Source organism: Pipra filicauda, unplaced genomic scaffold (genome assembly GCF_003945595.2).
Source record: "Pipra filicauda isolate LSUMZ 115617 unplaced genomic scaffold, ASM394559v2 scaffold680_size158834_pilon, whole genome shotgun sequence".
In the NCBI taxonomy this organism is placed as follows: domain Eukaryota; kingdom Metazoa; phylum Chordata; class Aves; order Passeriformes; family Pipridae; genus Pipra; species Pipra filicauda.
In genome coordinates, this window is record NW_024104843.1 from 75,469 (window position 1) to 96,212 (window position 20,744).

At 49.0% G+C, this 20,744-nt stretch overlaps 1 protein-coding gene across 7 annotated transcripts in view; it reads right to left on the reverse strand.

Annotated features, from left to right (window-relative positions):
- Positions 1 to 20,744, reverse strand: part of TIAM1 (TIAM Rac1 associated GEF 1) — a 136,198-nt gene that overhangs the window by 55,091 nt on the left and 60,363 nt on the right. For all 7 annotated transcript variants that reach the window (XM_039388755.1, XM_039388756.1, XM_039388754.1 and 4 more), the window contains 4 exons: positions 8,749 to 9,196; positions 6,599 to 6,771; positions 2,821 to 3,045; positions 1,289 to 1,474 (listed from right to left, as the gene is read on the reverse strand). In XM_039388755.1, coding sequence (XP_039244689.1) covers positions 1,289 to 1,474; positions 2,821 to 3,045; positions 6,599 to 6,771; positions 8,749 to 9,196 — 1,032 coding nt within the window. The remainder of the gene's footprint in view (positions 1 to 1,288; positions 1,475 to 2,820; positions 3,046 to 6,598; positions 6,772 to 8,748; positions 9,197 to 20,744) is intronic.

A 20,744-nucleotide genomic window follows, 5' to 3' on the forward strand; every position in this document is an offset into this window, starting at 1 on the left:
GAGTACAGTCCTCAGGAGAGTTAGGGATGCCACACTACCACCACGCAGCACCCACTCGAGTCACAGAACCACAGACTGGTTTGCGTTGGAAGGGACCTTAAAGATCATCCAGTTCCTCTCCCTACCACGGGCAGGGATACCTTCCACTATCCCAGATTGCTCCAAGACCCATCCAACCTGGCCTTGAACACTTCGAGGGATGAGGCAGCCACAGCTTCTCTGGCAAATTCCCTTCCTGAAGTTTCAATTAGGGCTCGCAGCAGCAGAGGAGCGCGGAGTTACATTTCTCCATGTTATTGAGGGCAAAGGAGGACACAAGAGTTTGCTGAGAGGAGAAGAAAGCACGTGTCTTTTCCAGCACAACATACTCAAAACATAATTTTTTTTCCCTTGGCTCTCAAGAGACAGCAGCATGAAGAGGCAGACTGTTTTTCAGGCTAACGCTCAGTGCTTTGCTAGATGCAAAAAAAATAAGCATAAATGCTAATTACAGCCCGCCACTTAAAAAATATAATAAATCCACCAGCAATTAGCAGGATGATGACGCTAATCTTTTCATAGAGGAGAGAATAAAAACACCCCTGCCTGAATTACAGCTCTGCATTCAATTGAAGGGTACAGCTGACAGCTACAAGACAACAGTGGAGCTCAGCTATTTCTGTGAACCTCCAGGAGTCCAAGCCGAAACTGCAAGAACTTGATTTAAATTCATTAGAACCCCAGCACTTTGCAATGCATTTCCCTGTACTTTCGTGAGCTGGGTTGTTACAGCATTTAAGTTTAAGCAACCACTTGAAACATCGTTTGCCACACTGTGAGCAGGAGGGAATGACGTTCCCCCTCCTTTGTGGACCATCGGGTGTCGATCAGCGGAGACCGGATATTAGACTAATTGGTCAGTAGTTTCAGCCATATGGCACAAAGTGAGCCATGCCCAAGAAGGTCTAAGCCAACACATGCTGAGGGCCTAAGAAGGGCTCCCATTGACTTCATGGGACTTTTGGATCAAGCCCACGTACATGGACATTAACCAGAAAATCTGTTTATAGTGCAGGTCTGGACATCCAGAATCCCAACCTTAGGAGAAACATGGTTGTTCTCCACTTCCACAAGGCCATGGCCTGCAAGCATCTACTTTTTAATGGACATCTAGGAACACAGACCCCTTTCAGGGAGCAGAATATCCTGCACCCTGAGGTGAGGGCTCACCCCTCACTGCTGCTGGTTGACGTGACCTCCGCGCCGTGCAGGCTGGCAGAGGTGAGCCCTGCCCTCTGTCCACACTCACCAGTGCATGGAAGGACGAGACCGAGAAAATCCCAAGGCGGCCCATGGCGACCTTGGTGGGCCGGCTGGCGAAAGCCAGGAGCCTTTTGGGGTTGGGGAGCTCCCCTCCCTGGAGACTCGCCAGGTAACAGCGGTACCGGAACAGGTCCATCTGGAACTGCTCCAGATTCTGCTCCCAAACGAAGATCTGTGCAAGGGGAAGATTGAGAAGTGATGAGCATGAGAAGAGAAGGGGAGAGGAGGGAGAAAAGAGTGGTGAATGCCTTGAAAAAATTTATGCTTTCCCCAGTAGTACACCTTTTTTCACCACTGCTGGTCTCACCCGAGAAACCCCGATTCCTCATTTTTCCCACATCCCCCCACTCTTCCAACCCCTCAAAGGATACAAATAATAAGAGTTTTCATTAGATGGAAAACAACTTTTTCTACATTCATGGTAGAAGCCTTCTCCTGGGACAACTGCTCCTTTCATACAATGCTAATTAATAGGATTAAAATTTCATTTTTAATTTTCCTTGTATTCCAGGATTCTCTTTTCAGCAGTCCCTTAAGAGGCTTCTTTCATGCATCAAGAGCATCTGAGAAACAAGAAGACCAAACCCCACCAAACTCCATACACAGAGCATCCCAAATCAGCAGCAGCAGCATTGCTGTGAGCACCAACAGAGTGCCAAGCACTGGGGATAATTAATCTGATCAGTGGAAGAGCACTGCAATCAGCCCATGGAAGGATTTATCTAAATAATTCAAACAGCTGATAGGAAACAGTTTCAAAGCACCCAGAAAAACTCAGTTACATAAAGAGAGAGGCTGTGACTGACAGCCTTTGAGTGGAGCCCTTTCAACAGCCACGAGCATCTTCCCCCCTTTTCCCTCTCCATCCCCCCTTCTCACGGGCTTCCAGGGGATACAAAATCTCTTCAGCTTAGCCCTGGCCACTTCCCATGCTTTGCATTACAGGCACATTTGGCAGCTCTGGTAAAAGAGCTACAAATGAGTGAGGCAGGAGCCATATGTTTAGTTTCCTAAAATAAGGTGCTGCTGCGGCAGCGGGAGAGACATCTGCTCGAGGCTCCCTGCTCCTGAAATCCAGCTACGTTGTCCACTTGGAAGTCAGAAGGAGCAGGGCCCAAGGGGAAGGCAGGGCTGCAGCCACGAGGTCAAGGCAGGCCCTTGTGACCAAGGATGGCTTCTTCACCCCATGTGCCAGCCACGGAACCAGCCTCTGGCACACCTTAAACAACAGCAGCAACGTTTGTGAGCAGCTGTTCCCTAAGGAATTCTGCTGCCATGACCTTCACTCTCCGCCTGCTATCCACATCCCGTGGGTGGAGGCCAGGAGAAGACAGCCCATGCTGTACCTCAGTGCACACTGCTTGTAGAAATGGTGCAACTAAGGCAGCCAGCCCATCTCTCCTGCCAACACACCCCACCTGCTTCAGGCACAGCAGGGCAGGACAGAGCTACCACTGATCCCAGGGAGGCCTTAAACACTTGCTGGGGACTTAATTCAACGTGAGCAAGAGAGATTACTTGATCCAGGATGGTCTTCTTCTTCTTGGAGTCTGTGACAGAGGACAGCTGCATTTCACCCATTTTCTTCATCTTCTCATCCATGTCGATCTTCTGCTCCAGCTTTTTTATCTCAGTCTTGAGGAGCTTCACGGTGTCCTCCTTGTGGTGCTGCCGCGCCACCGCGGTCGCGCAGGCCGAGTGGATCGCTGTGATCCAGTTCTCCAGCTCCGTCTGGCTGCAGGTCTGAGGAGAGCAAAACAGGGGGAAAAGAAGTCAGGATCCTCTTCAAAATCGATTGGAGATTAACAAATGCAATTCCGAGGAGTTTCCTCTCCCTTTGATCTCAAGATTCAAAGCCTTAAATCCACTTATTTCTGTGGCAGTAATAAACGCCCCCTCATCCTTAAGGAGGCCATTTTTAACTCGGCACCAGGCCCTCAGCACTTGGAATTACACCTATATCTGTGCCTTGCAGCTTCCCAGCAAGGTCTCAGGAATCGCCTTCCTTGTTCAACGCCATGCTGCCATAATTTGTAGCTCGGCATTTAATGATGTTTTCTAAACTCCCAGTTCCTTAATGCAGTGAATGCACCAGCCTCTGTGTTCTTCCTAGGAACAGAGAGCTTTTCTGGCACGCAACAGTTAGTAATAAATCAATGGCATAAAATGTGACCATGATAACTATGAGCAGCTTTAATATGGTGCACAGAGTTTTCAACTTCTGAAAGTCCCAAAGCCCTCTGAGGACAACGCTGTTATCATTAAGAGCAGGCTCATCCTAATTTTTACAGCTCTGGTACTGTCCCTTCCAAGCATGCATGTGACAGCTTGGGAAAAGGGAACACTTCCCCTCCCTAGAAGTGTCCAAGGCCAGGTTGGACAGGGCTTGGAGCAACCTGGGATAGTGGAAGGTGTCCCTGCCCATGGCAGGGGGTGGGACTGGATGATCTCTAAGGTCCCTTCCAACCCAAACCATTCCATGAGATACCAGGGGCATCAGTACATATTTTTGGAAGAGGACTATTCTGATTAGAGGCTTTTGACACAGAAAGAAGAATATTTCAAAGCATTCCTTTTCCAGACCTTCCAAATAAAAACTCAATCCTTTTAGGCTTCTTACTAAACTCCATTTCTTTGTACAGTAGGTTGCAAAACAAACTCGGGGTTGCAGAGGACTCTCTCTGAGTGTCAGCCTGTAGCAATAGTCACACTGGTATTTGGCTCCTGGCTGGAAAAGTATCAAGGTGCCAAACCACCTTGTTCTAATTAAACTTCCTGATGACACCTGATCTATTAATAGAGAGCACAGCATGACTTCTCCAGTTGCTGGCATAGATGAGGAAGGTCATCCTCGCTGCGGTCACAACCAACAGCAAAGGACGAGGCTCACTGAAGCCAGGGAGAGATTCCCAGAGAAGCCTGCTCTGGAAATCACATATGCACAGGCTGGACTTCAGGCTGCTGTTCCCAAAACTTTTGGGGACTGAAGCAAGTAAGACACAAATGTCCCAGAATGGCACCACTTTCCTTAACTCAGGTTAGAAGTCCTAAGCAGCACACAGGGCCTACACAGGAATGACTGACTTCTTACTCCCAATTTCCTTGTCTTCAGTTGGCACTGGATATTGCTTAAATTTGTCAGGCTCCCTGCCCAGACAATACCATTAACAAACTCTCATTCACAGACAGGGGCTTACAATGTCTTATCCCCATCACTGGGCCCTCCTTGATGAGCAATTTCTGCTGGAAATAGAGGAATTATTTGCAGAATGGGAGGCACCTTGCCTACAGCCAGTTGGTGAAACATCATCCCCAGCAGAGAAGAGAGCAGCACTGGACGTACAGTGAGACGGTTTTATTAATTCCTAACAAAATTCTAACAGGAAGGGGTCGTATTTTTTAGCTTAATGAATTTCAAAATATTATCTGTATACCATTAGATTCAGTTTTCTTTTTGGTTTCCTGGGGAGGGAGGGGAAAAAAGGAATCTGGAGTGGATTTTAGGAGCTGAAGACTCTTCTGGCAGATCAGCAGGCAAGAGGAATCACTGCCCTTCCCAACGGAAAGGACCACACAAACAAGCTGCAAACACCTGACACATAAATACGTGGTATCACAAGTTGCTCTGAGCTCCTGGAAAATTCATGTGACATCTGCAAGTACTGGATCTGTGTAGGCACAATCAGAAGTGACTGAGCAAGGCATGGTTGTGTAGGAGGAATGTGATGTCTCTAGGTGCAATGCAGTGGGAAGGCTTGTTACAAGATGTCCAATATCTGTGGGCATCACAAAGCAACTCTGTTTTTCTCCCTGTGTACACATTCTCCACAGGACAGAAATAGTCTTCTGCAGGTCAAACCCCCTACTACAGCACTGTGCTGTGTGTGGGTGGTGTGTGGGACATGAGAAGGAAGTACCACTGCTGTGAGGGCAGCAGGGCCAGCACATCCCTCACGCCACTCCCACCGCTGCAGCTGATCCCCTTCCCTGCGCCCCAACTCATCCCTTCCTTCCCTTCTGCTTCACTAGCCATGTATGGCTTCCATGGCAGAAGGGATACATCGTGAAACATTTCTGCAAGGCAATATAAATGACTGGGTTTCATTTGAAAAGGCTGGTTTTTGCTTTTTCCCAACATGAAAACCTACCCATGGCATGACAACACGGGGCTTTTAATGGGTAAGGCCCCACGTGCCTCAAGCTGTGACCTTTTCAGTACTTCACATCCACTGGCATTAATCCTATGAGAATGAAGGGTTTTCCTTAGAAAACTGCATGGAAAAGATCCTGGGCTGATCCCACAGCCTGGGCAGCAGGGAAGGGGGGGATTCTGCCCCTTTGCCCCCTCAGGTGAGACCCCCCTGCGGAGCTGCCTCCAGCCCTGGGGAACAGCACAGCAAGGACATGGAGCTGCTGGAGAGAGTCCAGGGGAGGCACCAAGGGGATCAGAGGGATGGAGCAGCTGTGCTGGGAGGGAAGGCTGAGAGACTGGGATTGTTCAGCCTGGAGAAGAGAAGCTTTGGGGTGACCTAATTGTGGCCTTCCAGGACCTGCAAGGAGTCTTCAGGAAAGATGGAGAGAGACTTCTTACAAGGGGCTGGAGTGAAGGGACAAGGGGGAATGGCTTCAAACTGACAGAGCATAGGTTTAGATTGGATATTAGGAAGAAATCCTTCCCTCTGAGGGTGGAGAGGCACTGGCACAGGTTGCCCAGAGAAGCTGTGGCTGCCCCATCCCTCGAAGTGTCCAAGGCTGGGTTGGACAGTGCTTGGAGCAAGTTGGGACAGTGGAAGGTGTCCCTGCCCATGGCAGGGGGAGGAACTGGATGATCTTTAAGGTCCCTTCCATCCCAAACCATTCTGTGAATCCATGACTCCAAATCAGTAGATCATCACCTTGAGGAAGCTCTCCAGGTGGCAAAATACATGTCCCCTTCCCAGGAAGGAACCATGTGGCAGGGCAGTACTACACTAGAAGCTGAGGAAAAATCCCACTGAGGTGGCAGAGAAGCTGGTCTGCAAAAACATGATTTTTTTTTCAGCATGCCCTCAGATACTCAGTCTCTTCAAGATGTAAGCCAGCACCACTCCATTTGGGTCAGAAGGGCTTTTTAGTTTTGCACCAGTTTGAGAACGCAGCCCTTTGTTTATGTGAGCTGCAAGGACCTACAGGACAGTGCAATTATATTTTTTGCTCTGGGGAGTGATGCCATGGGGGCACATCCTACCACAGAGAAGCTTCTTCATCAGAGACAGAACAAGAGAACAACTTTGTAAGCCCCTTGAACCAGACCCACCTGGAAGAGGAAAGCATCTCCAAGGGAGTTGCTGAGACAGAAGACGAAGTCCTTCTTGGGGTGCTCAGGCACAGCCTGCACGATGCTGTTCTCCACCCAGACAGCGTGTTTTGGGATGCTGTTGTGGTCAATGCCAGACCTGCCATCAGTCTCATAGAAGAACAACGTGCACCCTGCAAGAGACCATCCAGTGTTAGCAAGTAAGACGTTTAAATGCCACCCTGCATCTATTCAGCGCTGAGACTCAGGACTGTAAATAAACTGGCACAGGGAAGATTTGCCAGGGCCTGTCCAGGTTTTCAGCCTCACAGTGGAGAGCACCAGCAACTGCCCAGTTTTCAGCCCCACAAGGTGGGGTTTCCATGACACAGGGACACCAAGCCCTGACCCAGCAGGTCATTTTGCTCTCCCTAGGATTGCCAAAACAGAGCTGAGAAAGTCATGGGCAGTAAAATACAGCCCCAGACAAGAAACTTCATAACAAATCCCAAAGTGGGGGTCATCCACTGCCACCCCGTGTCTCCTGAGGGTGACAGCCAGCTGTGAGCCAGCCCTGGGAGCAGACAGGCCTCCAGGCACAGCCCAGCCTCAGCCTCTGCAGCTGCAGCTACAGTCCCTGCAAGGCAAAGATCAAGCGATTTAATTACTGGATGCAGACAGTAACTGGAATTAAAATGGGCTGGAATGAGCTGTCCTCACTGACTGACAGACAAAAAGCTCAAAGAGGAACACATGTTAGCTGGGGACAGCAACCAACCTGCTTGGTGTTCCAAAATAATCTTTACGATCCTCTCAGGGAAGGAAAAAAAAAAAGTATACAGCAAGCCTAAAATTTGGGATATTCCAGAAAAAAAAAAAAGAAGAAGAAGAAGAAAAAGGGTCTCCTCTCCAACCTTCCCACATTATCTCCAGTTGGTTTTATGCTGGTACACACTTTCTGTGCCACTGGAATCAGCCGTCTCAGTGCAAAGGGATGGCCGGGTACCCAGCCTCTCAGAGAAGTATTTGCAGCCAAACAATGGCAGCTGTTCACTTCAAAGCCTGGGTTAAACACTGGCAGTATTAAGGCACAGCAATCCAAGGCGCTAACACTCCACTTGAGTCAAAGCACTTCAAAACAACATCTACTCCCTGCTCATCCTTCCCCTTTTTCCTCCCAGATGGCCCTTTGTTTGCCTGCTCCTCACAGCAAGATCTTCCTGCCACAGGGCCCCCCTCCCAGGGGATTAGGGCTGTCCCCTGCCCCTCACCTCCCCTTCTCCTCTTCCATTTCCCCATCCCTCTAACCACCCCAAGGAAAAGCTGGCTCTTAACTTTGCTGTTGCTTTTAAAATAGCGCTGCAAATTAAAAACAAACAAGTGCTCTAAGTGTGGGGAGGATGGGGTTTAACCATGCTGAGCTTTCTGGGTGATCCCACCAACAGCAGGAAACACGGCTCTGCCTCCCCTGTCTCGAGTTGTGGTGGAAGAGAGCGAGGCCAGTCCCCAAACTGGTTTCCTGCTGATGAACCACATGAAGATTAATTAGAGGTCACACCAGGAGGTCAGCTCCTGAGCTCCACTGCTCCATTAACACCTCTGTGCCTTGCAGGAACTGCAGAAATTCTGGGAGAAAAGGGTCTGTGTCCCAGGCAGCTGAGGAGGGATGCTCAGGATGGGTGACACAGCCAGAGCAAACGTCCACCAAGCCACACTCCAGCCTCAGTGACCAAACCATGGCTTTTTGTCTATTCTGTGAAGCCCAAGAGGTGCAAGAGGAATGCACGCCACGGCAGAGCCCCTGTCTGAACACAGGCCACTGGCACCACCAACAAACTCCCACCATCACATGCCCAAAGCTGCACACAGATATTCAGTTTGTCAGCAAGCCATGGACAAACCTCCTAAAGGAAACACTCAGGGAAGCCACCTTGGGTGGTGCCAGCAGGGCATGAACCCCAGTGCTGTGCAGCACAGCCACGTGCCTCGGGCTGCACACACAGCACAGGTGGGAGCACATCCACAGCCATCAAACACAGCCTCCTCTGCAAGGCAGCGGGACCATTCCTCAGACTTTATGTTAACTCCCCTGAAGCTCACAGCAGCTTTTGTAAGGCCACTGGTTTCACCATCGGTAGCGATTCCCAACCCACAGGACGCCTTCCCTGTACCTTTCAGGGAAACCCAGTAGTGCTTCCACTTCCTGCGCGTGGCCGACTCCACTTTCTTATTCTTCTTGTGCACCAGGAAGTTCTTCACGGCCAGGGCTCCCGCTTTCCTCACGGTGCCCTGGGCGGCCGTGAGCAGGATGTCGGACTGGCCGGGGGAGCTGAGGGTGCCGCTGCTCTGCTCGTCGCTGAGGGCAGAGCCGGCCTCCTCCAGCTCCCCGCTGTTGGCCGTGCTCATCTCCAGCTCCCGGCGGAAGTTCTCGTACACGCCCTGGCGGAGCCCATCGCCCGTGGAGCTGCTCCCGCTGTCGCTGCCGATGAAGGCCCGGCTGGCTGTCGGGGAGTAGCTGGAGGTGGTGGCATTGGAGCGCCGGGACAGCAGGTCGGTGTCGGTGGCCGCTCCCTCGATGCCGCTGTCGGTGAACTCGCTCCCCTCGCCGGCGTTGACGTCCTGTTTGCAGGAGAGACACAGGGTGAGACAAACCCCTTCTGGAGACACCAACCGAACCCCAGACTGAGGTGGCACCACAGCTCTTCACACCCCCGTTCTGTCTGGCACTGGAAATCCCTCATCTCCTTCTGGAGACAAACCACTGGAAGAAAAGGTGGGGTAGGCAGAGCTTTCAGTTTAGGACAGACCAGTCACACATGCACGATTCCAGGTGGTGCCTCTGCAGCCTTAGCAATTTGGAACATAAGATGCAGCATCATCTGTTTACATCAAGCCAAGTTAACAGTGCTAAAGGTTTTGCAAAAGAAGAACATATGGCAGCAAAAACTGGCAGTGTCGAGAAAAGCAGCGACCAGCCTACGCATTTTGAGAAGAAAACATTGATATTGTGCACTCACACCTACAGCTGAAGACACATTTTAGACATCCCAGGACTGCCCTCTGCAAGTTACGTAACTAAAAAGGCACTTTTTTTTTTTTATCCTGACAGGTTAATGTAATTTAGAGATTATTTCTGTTTTGCATCACTTGTACATCACAAACCCTAACGGTGGGCCATGTGATATCCCCTGCCAAACCCCCTGGTGACAGACCCGAGCCTTCCTGGTCCCCAAGAACATGCAGTTTAAGGATCAAAAGAGAAAGAATACAGTCAGTTTGAGCAAGACAGGAAAATACACAACTGAATTGAGGTTTTGAAGGCTCAGTGACTCAGCCTGACCCCTGCTACAAGGCTACAGCCCCAAGTGGGATCACCACCAGCATCTCAGTATCTACAGACACCTGGGGCAAATTTTGAAGGAGAACAAATAAAGGCCAAGCCCTGTAAGTGCAAAGAAACAAGTCAGGTACTCAGGAGAAGAGAGAGCCAGGGAAGAAGACGCAAAGAGGTGAGAAATAAGGCCAAAACAACAGGGATTTCAGCCTCTATCTCTCCTGCAAGCTGGTGCTTGATTTATAAGTTAAAAAAGAGGAGTCTCTGAGAAGAGGTAGCAGAATGAAGTATTTATTTTGAGAGAAAACAAGCTTCCAGATGTTGGTTCAAGCACCAGTTTTCTATGTATCCGAGAGCAGCCCTGTGGAAACAAACCCTCCACCAGCTCTGTTTGAAACCATCCTCCTGTGGAGTAAGAGCTGGATGAGGAAACCTTAGGGGAGAGGAGAGGATGACCAACTTTTAAGGCATTAATTTGTAATGGATGAGCCCGTTCTTCCTAAGAGCCACCTCTCAAGGGAGACTTGGAGTCCAGCTGGAAGAATAAGCACTTCCTTCCCTGCTCAGTGAGCACAGCTATCCAAGTCCAAGCAGCCTGGTCTAGTGGAAGGTGTCCCTGTCCATGGCAAGGGGTTGGAATGAGATGAGCTTTAAGGTCCCTTCCACCCCAAACCATTCTGTGATTCTATGCCATACAAAAAGTAAAGAGTTAATTCTACAATCTCAGCTGATGTTACTTTTAGGAAGCATATCTCATGCTTTAATTAAAATTAGTTGATTTAAGAAAACAAAGAGCTACTAAAACAGATGACCAACCTGAGGGAGATAACGATTTGTGATCTTGTCAGCCAGTGCATGCATGAAACTTTCTTGGTGCTTTTTAGCAGAGAGAGTATTTTTCCAAAAACTGAAGTTCCCTCAGAGCTATTTAGGCCCAGTTCTGCAATGCAGGCTCCCAGTGTGCCACAGCCTTCCCATGTAACCTTGATGAGACACTGCATTAGTTGCCTCAGTTTCCCTGTCCACAAAGGGGGATTACACTCTGTAACTAATATATGGCCATAACAGTTCACTATTTATAAAAAAACTCAAGGATGGAAGACTCAGAGTGACTGTTATATTTGCTCACGAGCTTACACTGTAGCACATTTTGCGAACATCTTGATAATCTTTACCACAATGATGGCAGGATGGGTCAAAAGATCCTTTCAGTGTAATGCTGCAGCCCTGCTCCCAATCTCCCTCTGCTCCCTGCACTCCCTCTTCCACTCCTAAATATCCCGTATCAAAGACTTCGGGACAACCCATTCAAGGCCTGCGGTAGGAGGAGGGTCTGGGCACACAAAGGTCAGAACAGTTCAAACCCCACAGTTTGGAGCCAATATTGTTCGGGCTCGTGAGTTATGAGGCACAGCACTGAGGGAGCTCAGTGCCTTCGGAAGTGTGTGTGGCACGAGGTCGGGCCTGGGGTCAGGGGGGTTAAGAGTGTTCACTGCACAGCTCTCTGGCTGCTGAGCTCCTGCTGCAGCGTCAGCTCCTTCTCATCGCAGGGTAGGAAAAGCTCTGCCCCGGCCTCGCAGTGCTACACTGAGAACAGACAGTTCAGCAGAAAGCACAGAGGTTCAGTCTTGTGCTTCCACAGGGATTTGAGGGGGTAACAGTCCCAAGCCAAGAGCAAAACGTAGCAGGGTTTGACGAACACATCACTGGGGGCACAGAACCACTCCTGCACACTGGCAAACAAGGATGCTGGAAGTGGAGCATCCCAGCTCCTACCATTGGCAGGATGGCTCTGTGCTGGTGAGGTGGCTGAGGAATCACAGAATCATTTCACAGAATCATCTAATTTGGGTGGGAAAAAGGCCTCTGAGATCATCGAGTCCCCCCTGTGCCCCATCCCCACCTTGTCCCCCAGCCCAGAGCACTGAGTGCCACATCCAGTCCTTCCCTGGACACCTCCAGGGATGGGGACTCCACCACCTCCCTGAGCAGCCCCTTCCAATGCCTGACCACCCTTTCTGTGAAGAAATTCCTCCTGATGTCCAACCTGGACCCTCCCTGGCACAGCCTGAGGTTGTTTCCTCTCCTCCTATCCCTTTTCCTGGGAGCAGAGCCCGAACTCCCCCCAGCTCCCCCCTTCTGTCAGGGAGTTGCAGAGCCAGAAGGTCCCCACTGAGCCTTCTTTTCTCCAGGTTGAGCCCCCCCAGCTCCCTCAGCTGCTCCTGGTGCTCCAGCCCCTTCCCCAGCTCCATTCCCTTCCCTGGACATGCTCCAGCCCCTCAATGTCCTTCTTGTCCTGATGGTCCCCAAAGTGGACGCAGCACTCGAGGTGCCTCAGCAGCGCCAGCACAGGGTGGACACAAAAGCTTTGATGTCCAGCTTCCAAGTACCTGCTGACAATGCCACCACAGGCCACTGCCTGGAAGCAAAGCCAAGATTGTGTGACCTTGATGAGAGGTATTTAAAAATTACTCACGTTTCCTGCTTGGGTTCTCAAAGAGCCCCACGGGCAACAACAACACCTCTCTCCTCCAAGGAAGACTTATTCCAGGTCCAGGATGGGATGCACGACAAGGGCTTGCTAACCCAACAGGCTTTTCACTGCTCTGCAGAAGGAGTTTCTAGGCAAAGACTGCTGAGGCTGAACTACAGCCACAGCTCAGCCTTCACTGCTCACCCCTCTGACCCCTGTCCAGTGTCCCTGCGGCTCTCCAGCACGATGGCATGTGCCAGGCACATCACAGGAGCTGGGAGACAGCTGAAGAGAGCAGAATGCACATTCCTGACACCCATGGTTTGGGGCATTGTACCCACATTATAACAAATCATGAGCACTGGCACTGCTGCCATCAAGGAGCTCTGCTTCATTCCACTGGTTTAAAACCCCAGCGAGGACACTGCCCCTGATATTTTGCACCTTGACAGGGATCTTGTTTTGTACTGTCAGGCTGGCAGGCAGCTGTCTCCACACAGAGGAGTCTTTTTGTCCAGAGAGATCATTCCAGGTTGGAACTAAAACCTGTGCTGCCCTGCTTGTCCTTCCCACTGGTGTTTCCTCAGTGTCGGCCCCGGGAGGACAAGAGGGCAAAGCAAGGGGGGAGGTGGAGATCATTCCATCAGTCACACCAAGCAGAAAGCATGCAGCAAAGAAAAGAAAGCACACTTCCTCCAAGACACAGAGATGGGGGAAGCCGTGGGAACAGCAGGTCTTGGCATTTTGCAGACACAGCAGGTCTCAGTCCATGGGGAAAACAGACGGAATAAACAGGGGCTTTGTTGCTCCGACTGAAGATTGCTCTGTGGAGAGCAGGGAGAGAGGCACGTCGAGACCACAGGCTGGAGGAGGGAACTAACCAGGCCCTGGGACTGTGATGTGATGGGGAGATCGGGAAGCACAGCTCCCACCAGGATCTGGGATCCCCTATGCTGCTGAAGGAGACAGAGCAGCACCACTCCTTACACTGGCAGTGCCACCGTATCGGCTGTAGGTGCCCAGGGTTTATGAAAGCAGGCTCAGCAGACAGGGATGAAGGGAAAGGTGGAATGACTGATGCCAGCGAGAATCTGAATGGTGCCATTGTTACCAACAAGGGCACAGTGAGGCCCAGCAATCAGGCCACGTGCCAGGGCAGCTACCACAGCCCCCGGAGCATCCGAGTGAAATGAACTGGAACGAGTTATCACAGCCCCATCAAACTGCACAGAACAATTCAACTGATGAACCAACTGGGTAAAATGCTAGTGGAAGAATTAGCAACCCACTTAAATATAGGTGTTTTCTCCACATAAACACTGGGTTTCAGGCAAAACAAGCCAGTAGGCAATGAAGCTGTAATGCAAGCTACATCAGGCTAATGTCGTTGGTGTTGTACCTTTTGCATACTCACGTGACACTCATACACTGTATAGAACCATAAAATATGCTGAGTTGGAAGGGACCCATCAGGATCATTGAGTCCAACTGCTACATAACATTTGTTAAATATTTTTTGCTAGATTTAGAAGATATACAGGGGGGAAAAAACCTTTTGCTTTAGAAAAAATGCCTACTTTCAGCTAGCAAAAACCAGGAGAAAAGTTTTGGGGTATGTTCCAAGTGTCTTTGTCCCCTTGTTGAACATATTTGGTGCTGGCCTCTGCTAGCAAGAGACCACTGGATGGGATAAGCCTTGCCAAACTCTCTGGCTCGTGACTGGACACAGAGCACTTGCAATACACCAGTTCACTTCCCAAACTTCCCACCAGCAGCCCTGCTACAGACACTACTGAAATGCCTTGGTGAATCACCTTCTCCTGCCCCACTGACAGCAGTGATTCATGGCCACTTGGGGGCTGATTTAGCTTGGAAAAAATCTTACTTCCCTAATATAAACACCTCCTTATGTGGTTAATGCTTCTTTCTAAATTAATCATTAGATTAAAAGTATCACTGAGTGGGTTTTTTCCTTGGAAGGGGGTCCCTCCAAGAGAATGCATATCCTTTGTTCCCCGTCCTGTTTAGCAACAGAGCAATCAGGTGCTCACGGCTCAGCAAGAGCCTGAGATTGCACACAACCTGTCTGGCTGCTCCTTAGGCAAGAACCACAGGATACATTTCAAACGGGTGAGCAGCCTGATGGTTTGCATGCTTTTATGTGACTGTGTCCCTTTGAAGCTCCCATGTACAAAAAGATTGGCCTGATAAGTGTTTTTCCTTTCTTTTCAGTACTGACTCCACCATCATTTGCTGGTCAAGGAATGGCTTGCTGAAAATCCAAATTAAATCCTTTCTCCACAGTCACATGAGCACCTGGTGATGCATGAGGAGATTGATCTGTCTTGAAAAGATGCAAAACATAACAAGAAGCAAAAATAAATTGCAATTGAAACCCGAGTGGGAGAAATGGGTTGAATTGAAACCCGAGTGGGTTTTAAAGTTGTGGTGGAGAAACACAAAAGCAGCTCCACAGCTCAGTTTGCTGTTGGATTGGTCAGGTCTTGTTTACACCTCCCAGGAGGGCTCCCAAGTTGAGTGAGGTACAGCTACAAGCCAACTCCAATTTGTATGTGGACACCAGGCTGAGATGGTGGGTTGGTTTGGGAATTCAAAGAGATGGGATACTGATATGGACAAGCAGCTTTAGTTCCTACTTCTGTGCACTCACTGCACTGGGCAACAGCTCTTTAGATCAAGAAATAAACAAAAGAAACAAAATAAACAAATTCTTGAATGTGTCCTCACAGCTGCTCAGAGGGGTTTAATAAGCAAGCAGGTTTGGGTCATGGTTCTCTGAAAGCAAGTTTGCTCCCTACAGAAAAGGTCCTAGCCTAGACCTCTGGATACTTCTCCTAGCAATGAGCTTCAGTCTTATTAAAAAAGGATGAATCACAGTCACAGGTTTCTGGGCAATAATTGCTGGGAAAATCTTAAGGCATGGATTTCAGTGGATTTGGTTCCAGGATTCCTTCGTGAACTTGCCTTGGTGAGTGCTGTACAGAGTAATTTGGCACCACGGAAGGACAGACAAGGTGCCAGGCACCCAGAAGATACTCAAATATGGGAGTATCCATTCCCCTCCAAGGAGCCTGGTTTTCTTACCTGACTTAGATGCCCTAAAAAGCAAATTATGGACCCACAGGGACTCCTGCAGCAGTCAGGAAAGTACAGCCCTGGAGTCGTGAGATAGAAAGGGTTGAAAATGAAACTGTCCCCCACAAAGCTGTAGGGAAATGCATGTGACAGCTTCACCCTTCTCTCCAAGGGGGACATCCAAAGTAGATAATTCCATGAAGGAGAATCAAGCTCTAACAGGGTTAGGTTATTTTTGTTCACTGAAGCCAAGAAGAGGCAAATCTTCCTGAGAAATGCAACAGAGAGGGCAGATATGGGAAAGGGGCTACTAGAACAGCACCTTGAACTCAAAACATATCTGGGAGGAGTTCACCTGAACAACCACCCAATTTAAGGGAGCAGGGAAATGCCTGTCATCTGGGATGATAACTAGTCACAGGATCACATGCTGAAGCTCTCTGGGAAGAAACATTTCGATGGAGCACTTCACTGGAAAGGATCACTCCTGCAAACTGCATCCATCTAAGTAAGCACAGCCCAGCAAACAAGCAGCTGGGACAACCTGTCTGTGATTTTTGAATGCAAAATACTTAAAACTGAAAACTTGCAGCATGTATAACTGTACTGAGAATACAATTATTGCCAGTGGCACAAGCACTTCAGACGTATAAATGACAAAGTATTACTGTTTAGAAACAACCCATGCCTGAATGGAGCTAGATCAAATATCAGGAGTGGTGACTTGCTTTCCCTTGGCTTTCGACCAAGAGCGAAGGAAGAAAAACAAATTAAGATCTTTGAGGGAGTATCAAAATATTTGCCAGTGAAGACCAAAACACCAATTTTCACATGCTCCTTTCCCTGAAAATATTGGGGCAGAGTTGTGTGCTCTGCAGGGAGTGACTATTTGCTTTAAAATACCTTGAAGAGGAAATACCTGATCTAATCTCCTCCATGTGGGAAGGGCAGCCCAGTGACAGAGCAGGGAAGACCTTCCTCCAGGCTCACTCTGAATCCACTTCCAGTCAGCCAGGCTATTTGGTCTAGACTTTAAATGGGGCTGGTCATTCACACCCACCACACCAGCACCCAAGATGTGGATTCCCAAGGAGTTCACACTGGTGCAAGCTCAGGCTGCCACAAAAGCGTGTGGTTTCCCCATCCCCCAGCCCATTCCCAGCCCTTCCTTCCCCTGGGAGCCCTGTGGCTGGAGGCTGGAGGCAGAGACATTTGGGTTTAACAGGGCTGTTTGCCTGGAGGCTCAGCACAGTGACCTGTGGGGATCCAGCTCCATGAGCCACCTGAGCCAAACCTTCCCGCTCACAGATCTCCAGCTTCTGGGAGATTTGGCTCAGGCTGCATCAGACCTTGGGAACAACCTCTGTCTGAAAGGCACTGCGGGAACCAGGGCTGGAATCAGTGACATCCACACTGCAGCTGCAAACCAGGAACAGCTTGATTTTAGCTACTTACTAACCTACGTGTCATTAATTATCATTTAACGATGCACAACTTTGTCTGTATTTCTTTCCTTGATTCCATCTGGAGTCAAACAACTAAGATTAAAGGTCTGTGTCCGTCTGATTAGGAATCACACTTAGGTTGAAAACAGCCCTGTTTTCCAGACTACAGACAGGATTGCTTTAATAGGAGCAGAGCTTCAGCTGCTGGAGATGCTCTGCCTGGAAAAGCCATGGCCAAGGAGGGCTATAAGAGCAGGCTGGAAGGTCACAAGTGCTCTGCAGAGAGTGAACAGGATGCAGGGGAAGCCAGGAGCAGAAAATTATTTCATAAAAGAGAATTCATGGGGGACAGGTCAACCCAACAGCCTTGGATGCATTCCTTGCACAGGAAGCTCAAATCTCTAATCTTCTGCCCTAAAGGAAAGTTCACCCCGTACTCTCCCAGTTTCTTTCTTCTTTTCCTGGGCAGTTGGTAGTGGGGATCAAGGTATTAGGCTGGATGCTGCTTTCCTGGAACTGACCCAGTGTGGTCCTTGTACATGTTGAGGTGACATCCTCTATGCCACAAAACCATTTTGTGAAAAAGTTTCACACAACTGAAACCCAAGTATCAGCTCTCTGGAGTTCAGCCATCCTATGGAACATAATGGGACACTATAACCTGTTACAAAATTCCCTGAGATAGTAAAATAAAATAATATCGACTGGAAAGACTATCTAATTTTAGACTGGCTTCTCTGTATGCCCTGATCTAATTCCCACAAAACCCCTTGGTTTCATCTCCTGCATATTCTGCAAAAATTTTTTTACGTAGGATTTCATTTTTTTTTTAAGGTTTGAGGATCCCAAATTCCTTCAGGCTACCTAGAGAGGCCTAAAAATAGTAATAAATTTGAAGAAAATTGGACAAAAGGGGATTTAACACGCCAAGGATGCAGCCTGGGGCTGGCGCTGAAGCCGGTGCAGTTTCCAAGTCAGTCGGGCAGGAAGTTTGTTCCCTTTCTCCCTTCTCTGTTTCACAACTAACACTGCACTGGACACGGTAAAAAATCCCTTGCTTTCCCTGCAGAGCTGTTGCTCCTTCTCAAAAGTCCTGTAAACAAACTGGAGTGCCCCATGGGAACACTGGAATTGAGCTTTCCAGAGGAAATCAAAAAGCTCGGAGAGGAACGAGGGAAGGAGCCATCCTCCTCGTGAGAGGGGACCACGGGGAAACGCTTTGGCCACGGTGTCCCCCTGGATTTTACAGCACACAGGGTCCTCACCATGCTCTAAAAATGCTTGTAAAACACCATCACTCCCCCGCAGACATGGAATGGAATAAGGAGGTGGCAAGACAGGCTTGGAAGTGGCACAAAACCATATCTCAGTGTTCCCATCCCCTAATTCAAGGAATCATAGAAGGGTTTGGGTTGGAAGAGACCTTTAAGACCATCCACTCCCTGCTATAGGCAGGGACACTTTCCACTGGACCAGGTTGCTCCAAACCCCATCCAACTAGGCCTGGAACATTTCTAGGGATGGGGCAGCCACAGCTTCTCTGGGCAAATTCCCTTCTTGAAACTTCAATTAGGGCTGGTAACAGCAGGGAAACAGTGGGTTACATTTGTCCCTGAACATCTATCAGGAGGATCAGGAGGAGGAGGAAGGAGTCTCCTGCAGGCAGATGTTTAGCTACAAACAGGACACAACAGGGCCATTTCACAAAATCTGGATCCCAACAAACAGGCTGTAGGATCCTGGGGATCTCACAGCCCACAGACAGAACAAGCTGTATCCAAACAGTGTTTGTCTCCCTTCAAGCAAAAATGGGTGAAAATGTCAGCCAATTAAGCCCTTTCCACCTACATCACATCAGCTCCAAAAGCCCAACATGATCCCAGCAGAGCTCTCCGGGAAGTCTCGCTCAGCAGATCCAAATCCCTAATGTTAAAATGTTAGGAAGCAGAGCTGCTGCGTGGGTGCCCCAGAGCCACCCTGTGAGCACTAATCGCTTGTGCACATTGAATGTAATTATCTCTCCATAAAGCTCTCCTCAATTAGGGGAGAGTGACTCCCACCATTCAATTTAAGGTTTAAATTTGGAAGGGAGAGATTTTCTGCTGTGTTTTGGGGTGGGTTTTTTTCCCCTTTTAATGTAAGCCATGTGCTTGCAAAGAACCCATGGATAAGGCATTAGAACAAAACATGTACAGCCATGATTCTGGCACCTTGTTTCCGTGACACATTCCAGGATGAATTTTTCCAGTGGTCAGCACAGCACAAAAAATACAGCTAGTCACAACTTCTAGTGAATTTAACATATAGAAACCATGGTGATGCATAGAACTAGACTAGTCAAAAGACACATACAAGTGACCATCAGGACCTTCCAGGGCAGCTGAGACTAAAAAACTAGGCAAATATCCAAGCTACAACTTTCCAAAAACTGAAAAAACACCCCACTGACTAACACAACCCCAAATTCTTGTGAGGACTGGCAACAGAGATCTGGGTAGAAACCTCACCCCTGGCTTTGAGGCTCCATGAGGTGACTCTGAAAAAGGGAGCTACCTCTGCACTGAAACACCAGAGGAGTGGCAGGTCACTGGCCTGGAGGCCAAGAGGGAAAACTGTGTCCAACACCACATTACACTTGGCCCTGGGTCACCTTTGTGTGGTGCCCCTGTGGCCCTAAGATGTAACTCCTATTTTGTGGCATTGGGTTGGGGGAGGCAGGTCAAAAGGCTGGTAAAAACACAAAGTTTTTGCCTCAGTGCACTGAGTTGTTTTTGTAGCATGAACTGCTCCACAGCCTGATGACACACACGCAGGCTCTGGGGCACCGCTTAGCGTGGTCAGAGAGAGTGTGAAGCTCGTGTAGAAAGTGTTGAAACTCTGGGAGGGCAGAGAGAGATAAAAGGTGCCAACACAGTGCCAAGGAGCACATTAACAGCAAAGCAGCAAGGCCTTCAGCTCTGCACCTCAGCTCCCACCACCATCACTCTCCACTTCACATGGGGGTGATGAGTAAAGAGGAGGAAAGTGCTGAGACACTGTTAGACTGGGGACCTGGCACAGACACAGCTTGGTCACTTCCCTCCAAAGCCACCTCATCAGGTTCACCAAGGAACTACTCCTTTCACTTTGTGTGCAAATTTGGACTTCCTTTTCGCTCTATCAAACACATAATGACAGTCATTTCCCTAAGCTTGCTAAAGGGAGGCTTGGGCTAACATGACTTCACTGCTGACAAGAATCTTATACTTACTGGATGCTGCTGGGATTAAAGACGTGGGAGGAGGAATTTTGACCTTTCCAAAGCTTTAATTTTGTTGAATTTATCCGTGGTAATAATCACTGCTGAGACTCCTTATAGCCACCGTCTGCAGTCTCAGGAGAGATACATCTAGTGAAACCAGCCCCACAAAATTATTTCCCTGGGCATGGCTGAGGCCTCACAAAATACTACTTAAATTCATAACTTTCACTACCTGCCTCAAAGGAATCTTCTGAATGCCAGGACAGGCACCAAGACGATGAAAAAACAAATGCTTTGCTGTTCACCACCAACACTGTTCTCCTTTTCTTGAAAGCAGGCTGGAGGCAGCAGTTGCACCTAACAATCTCCACAAAAGCTGTTACCTCCAAGGCTGCCAAGTAACATCTTTTTTTTTTTTTTTTTTTGCTTGTTGTTGTTGTCTTGGTTTTTATCCTGCTGGTGCACCAAGGGGCTTTACCTCCAAAAACCAAGAGCTGATTTTGAAGCACAAAAGCTGCTGTTGTGGGATGCTGCAGCATCTGTCCCAGCATGTCATTTTTGTATTTGGAAGCAGAGCA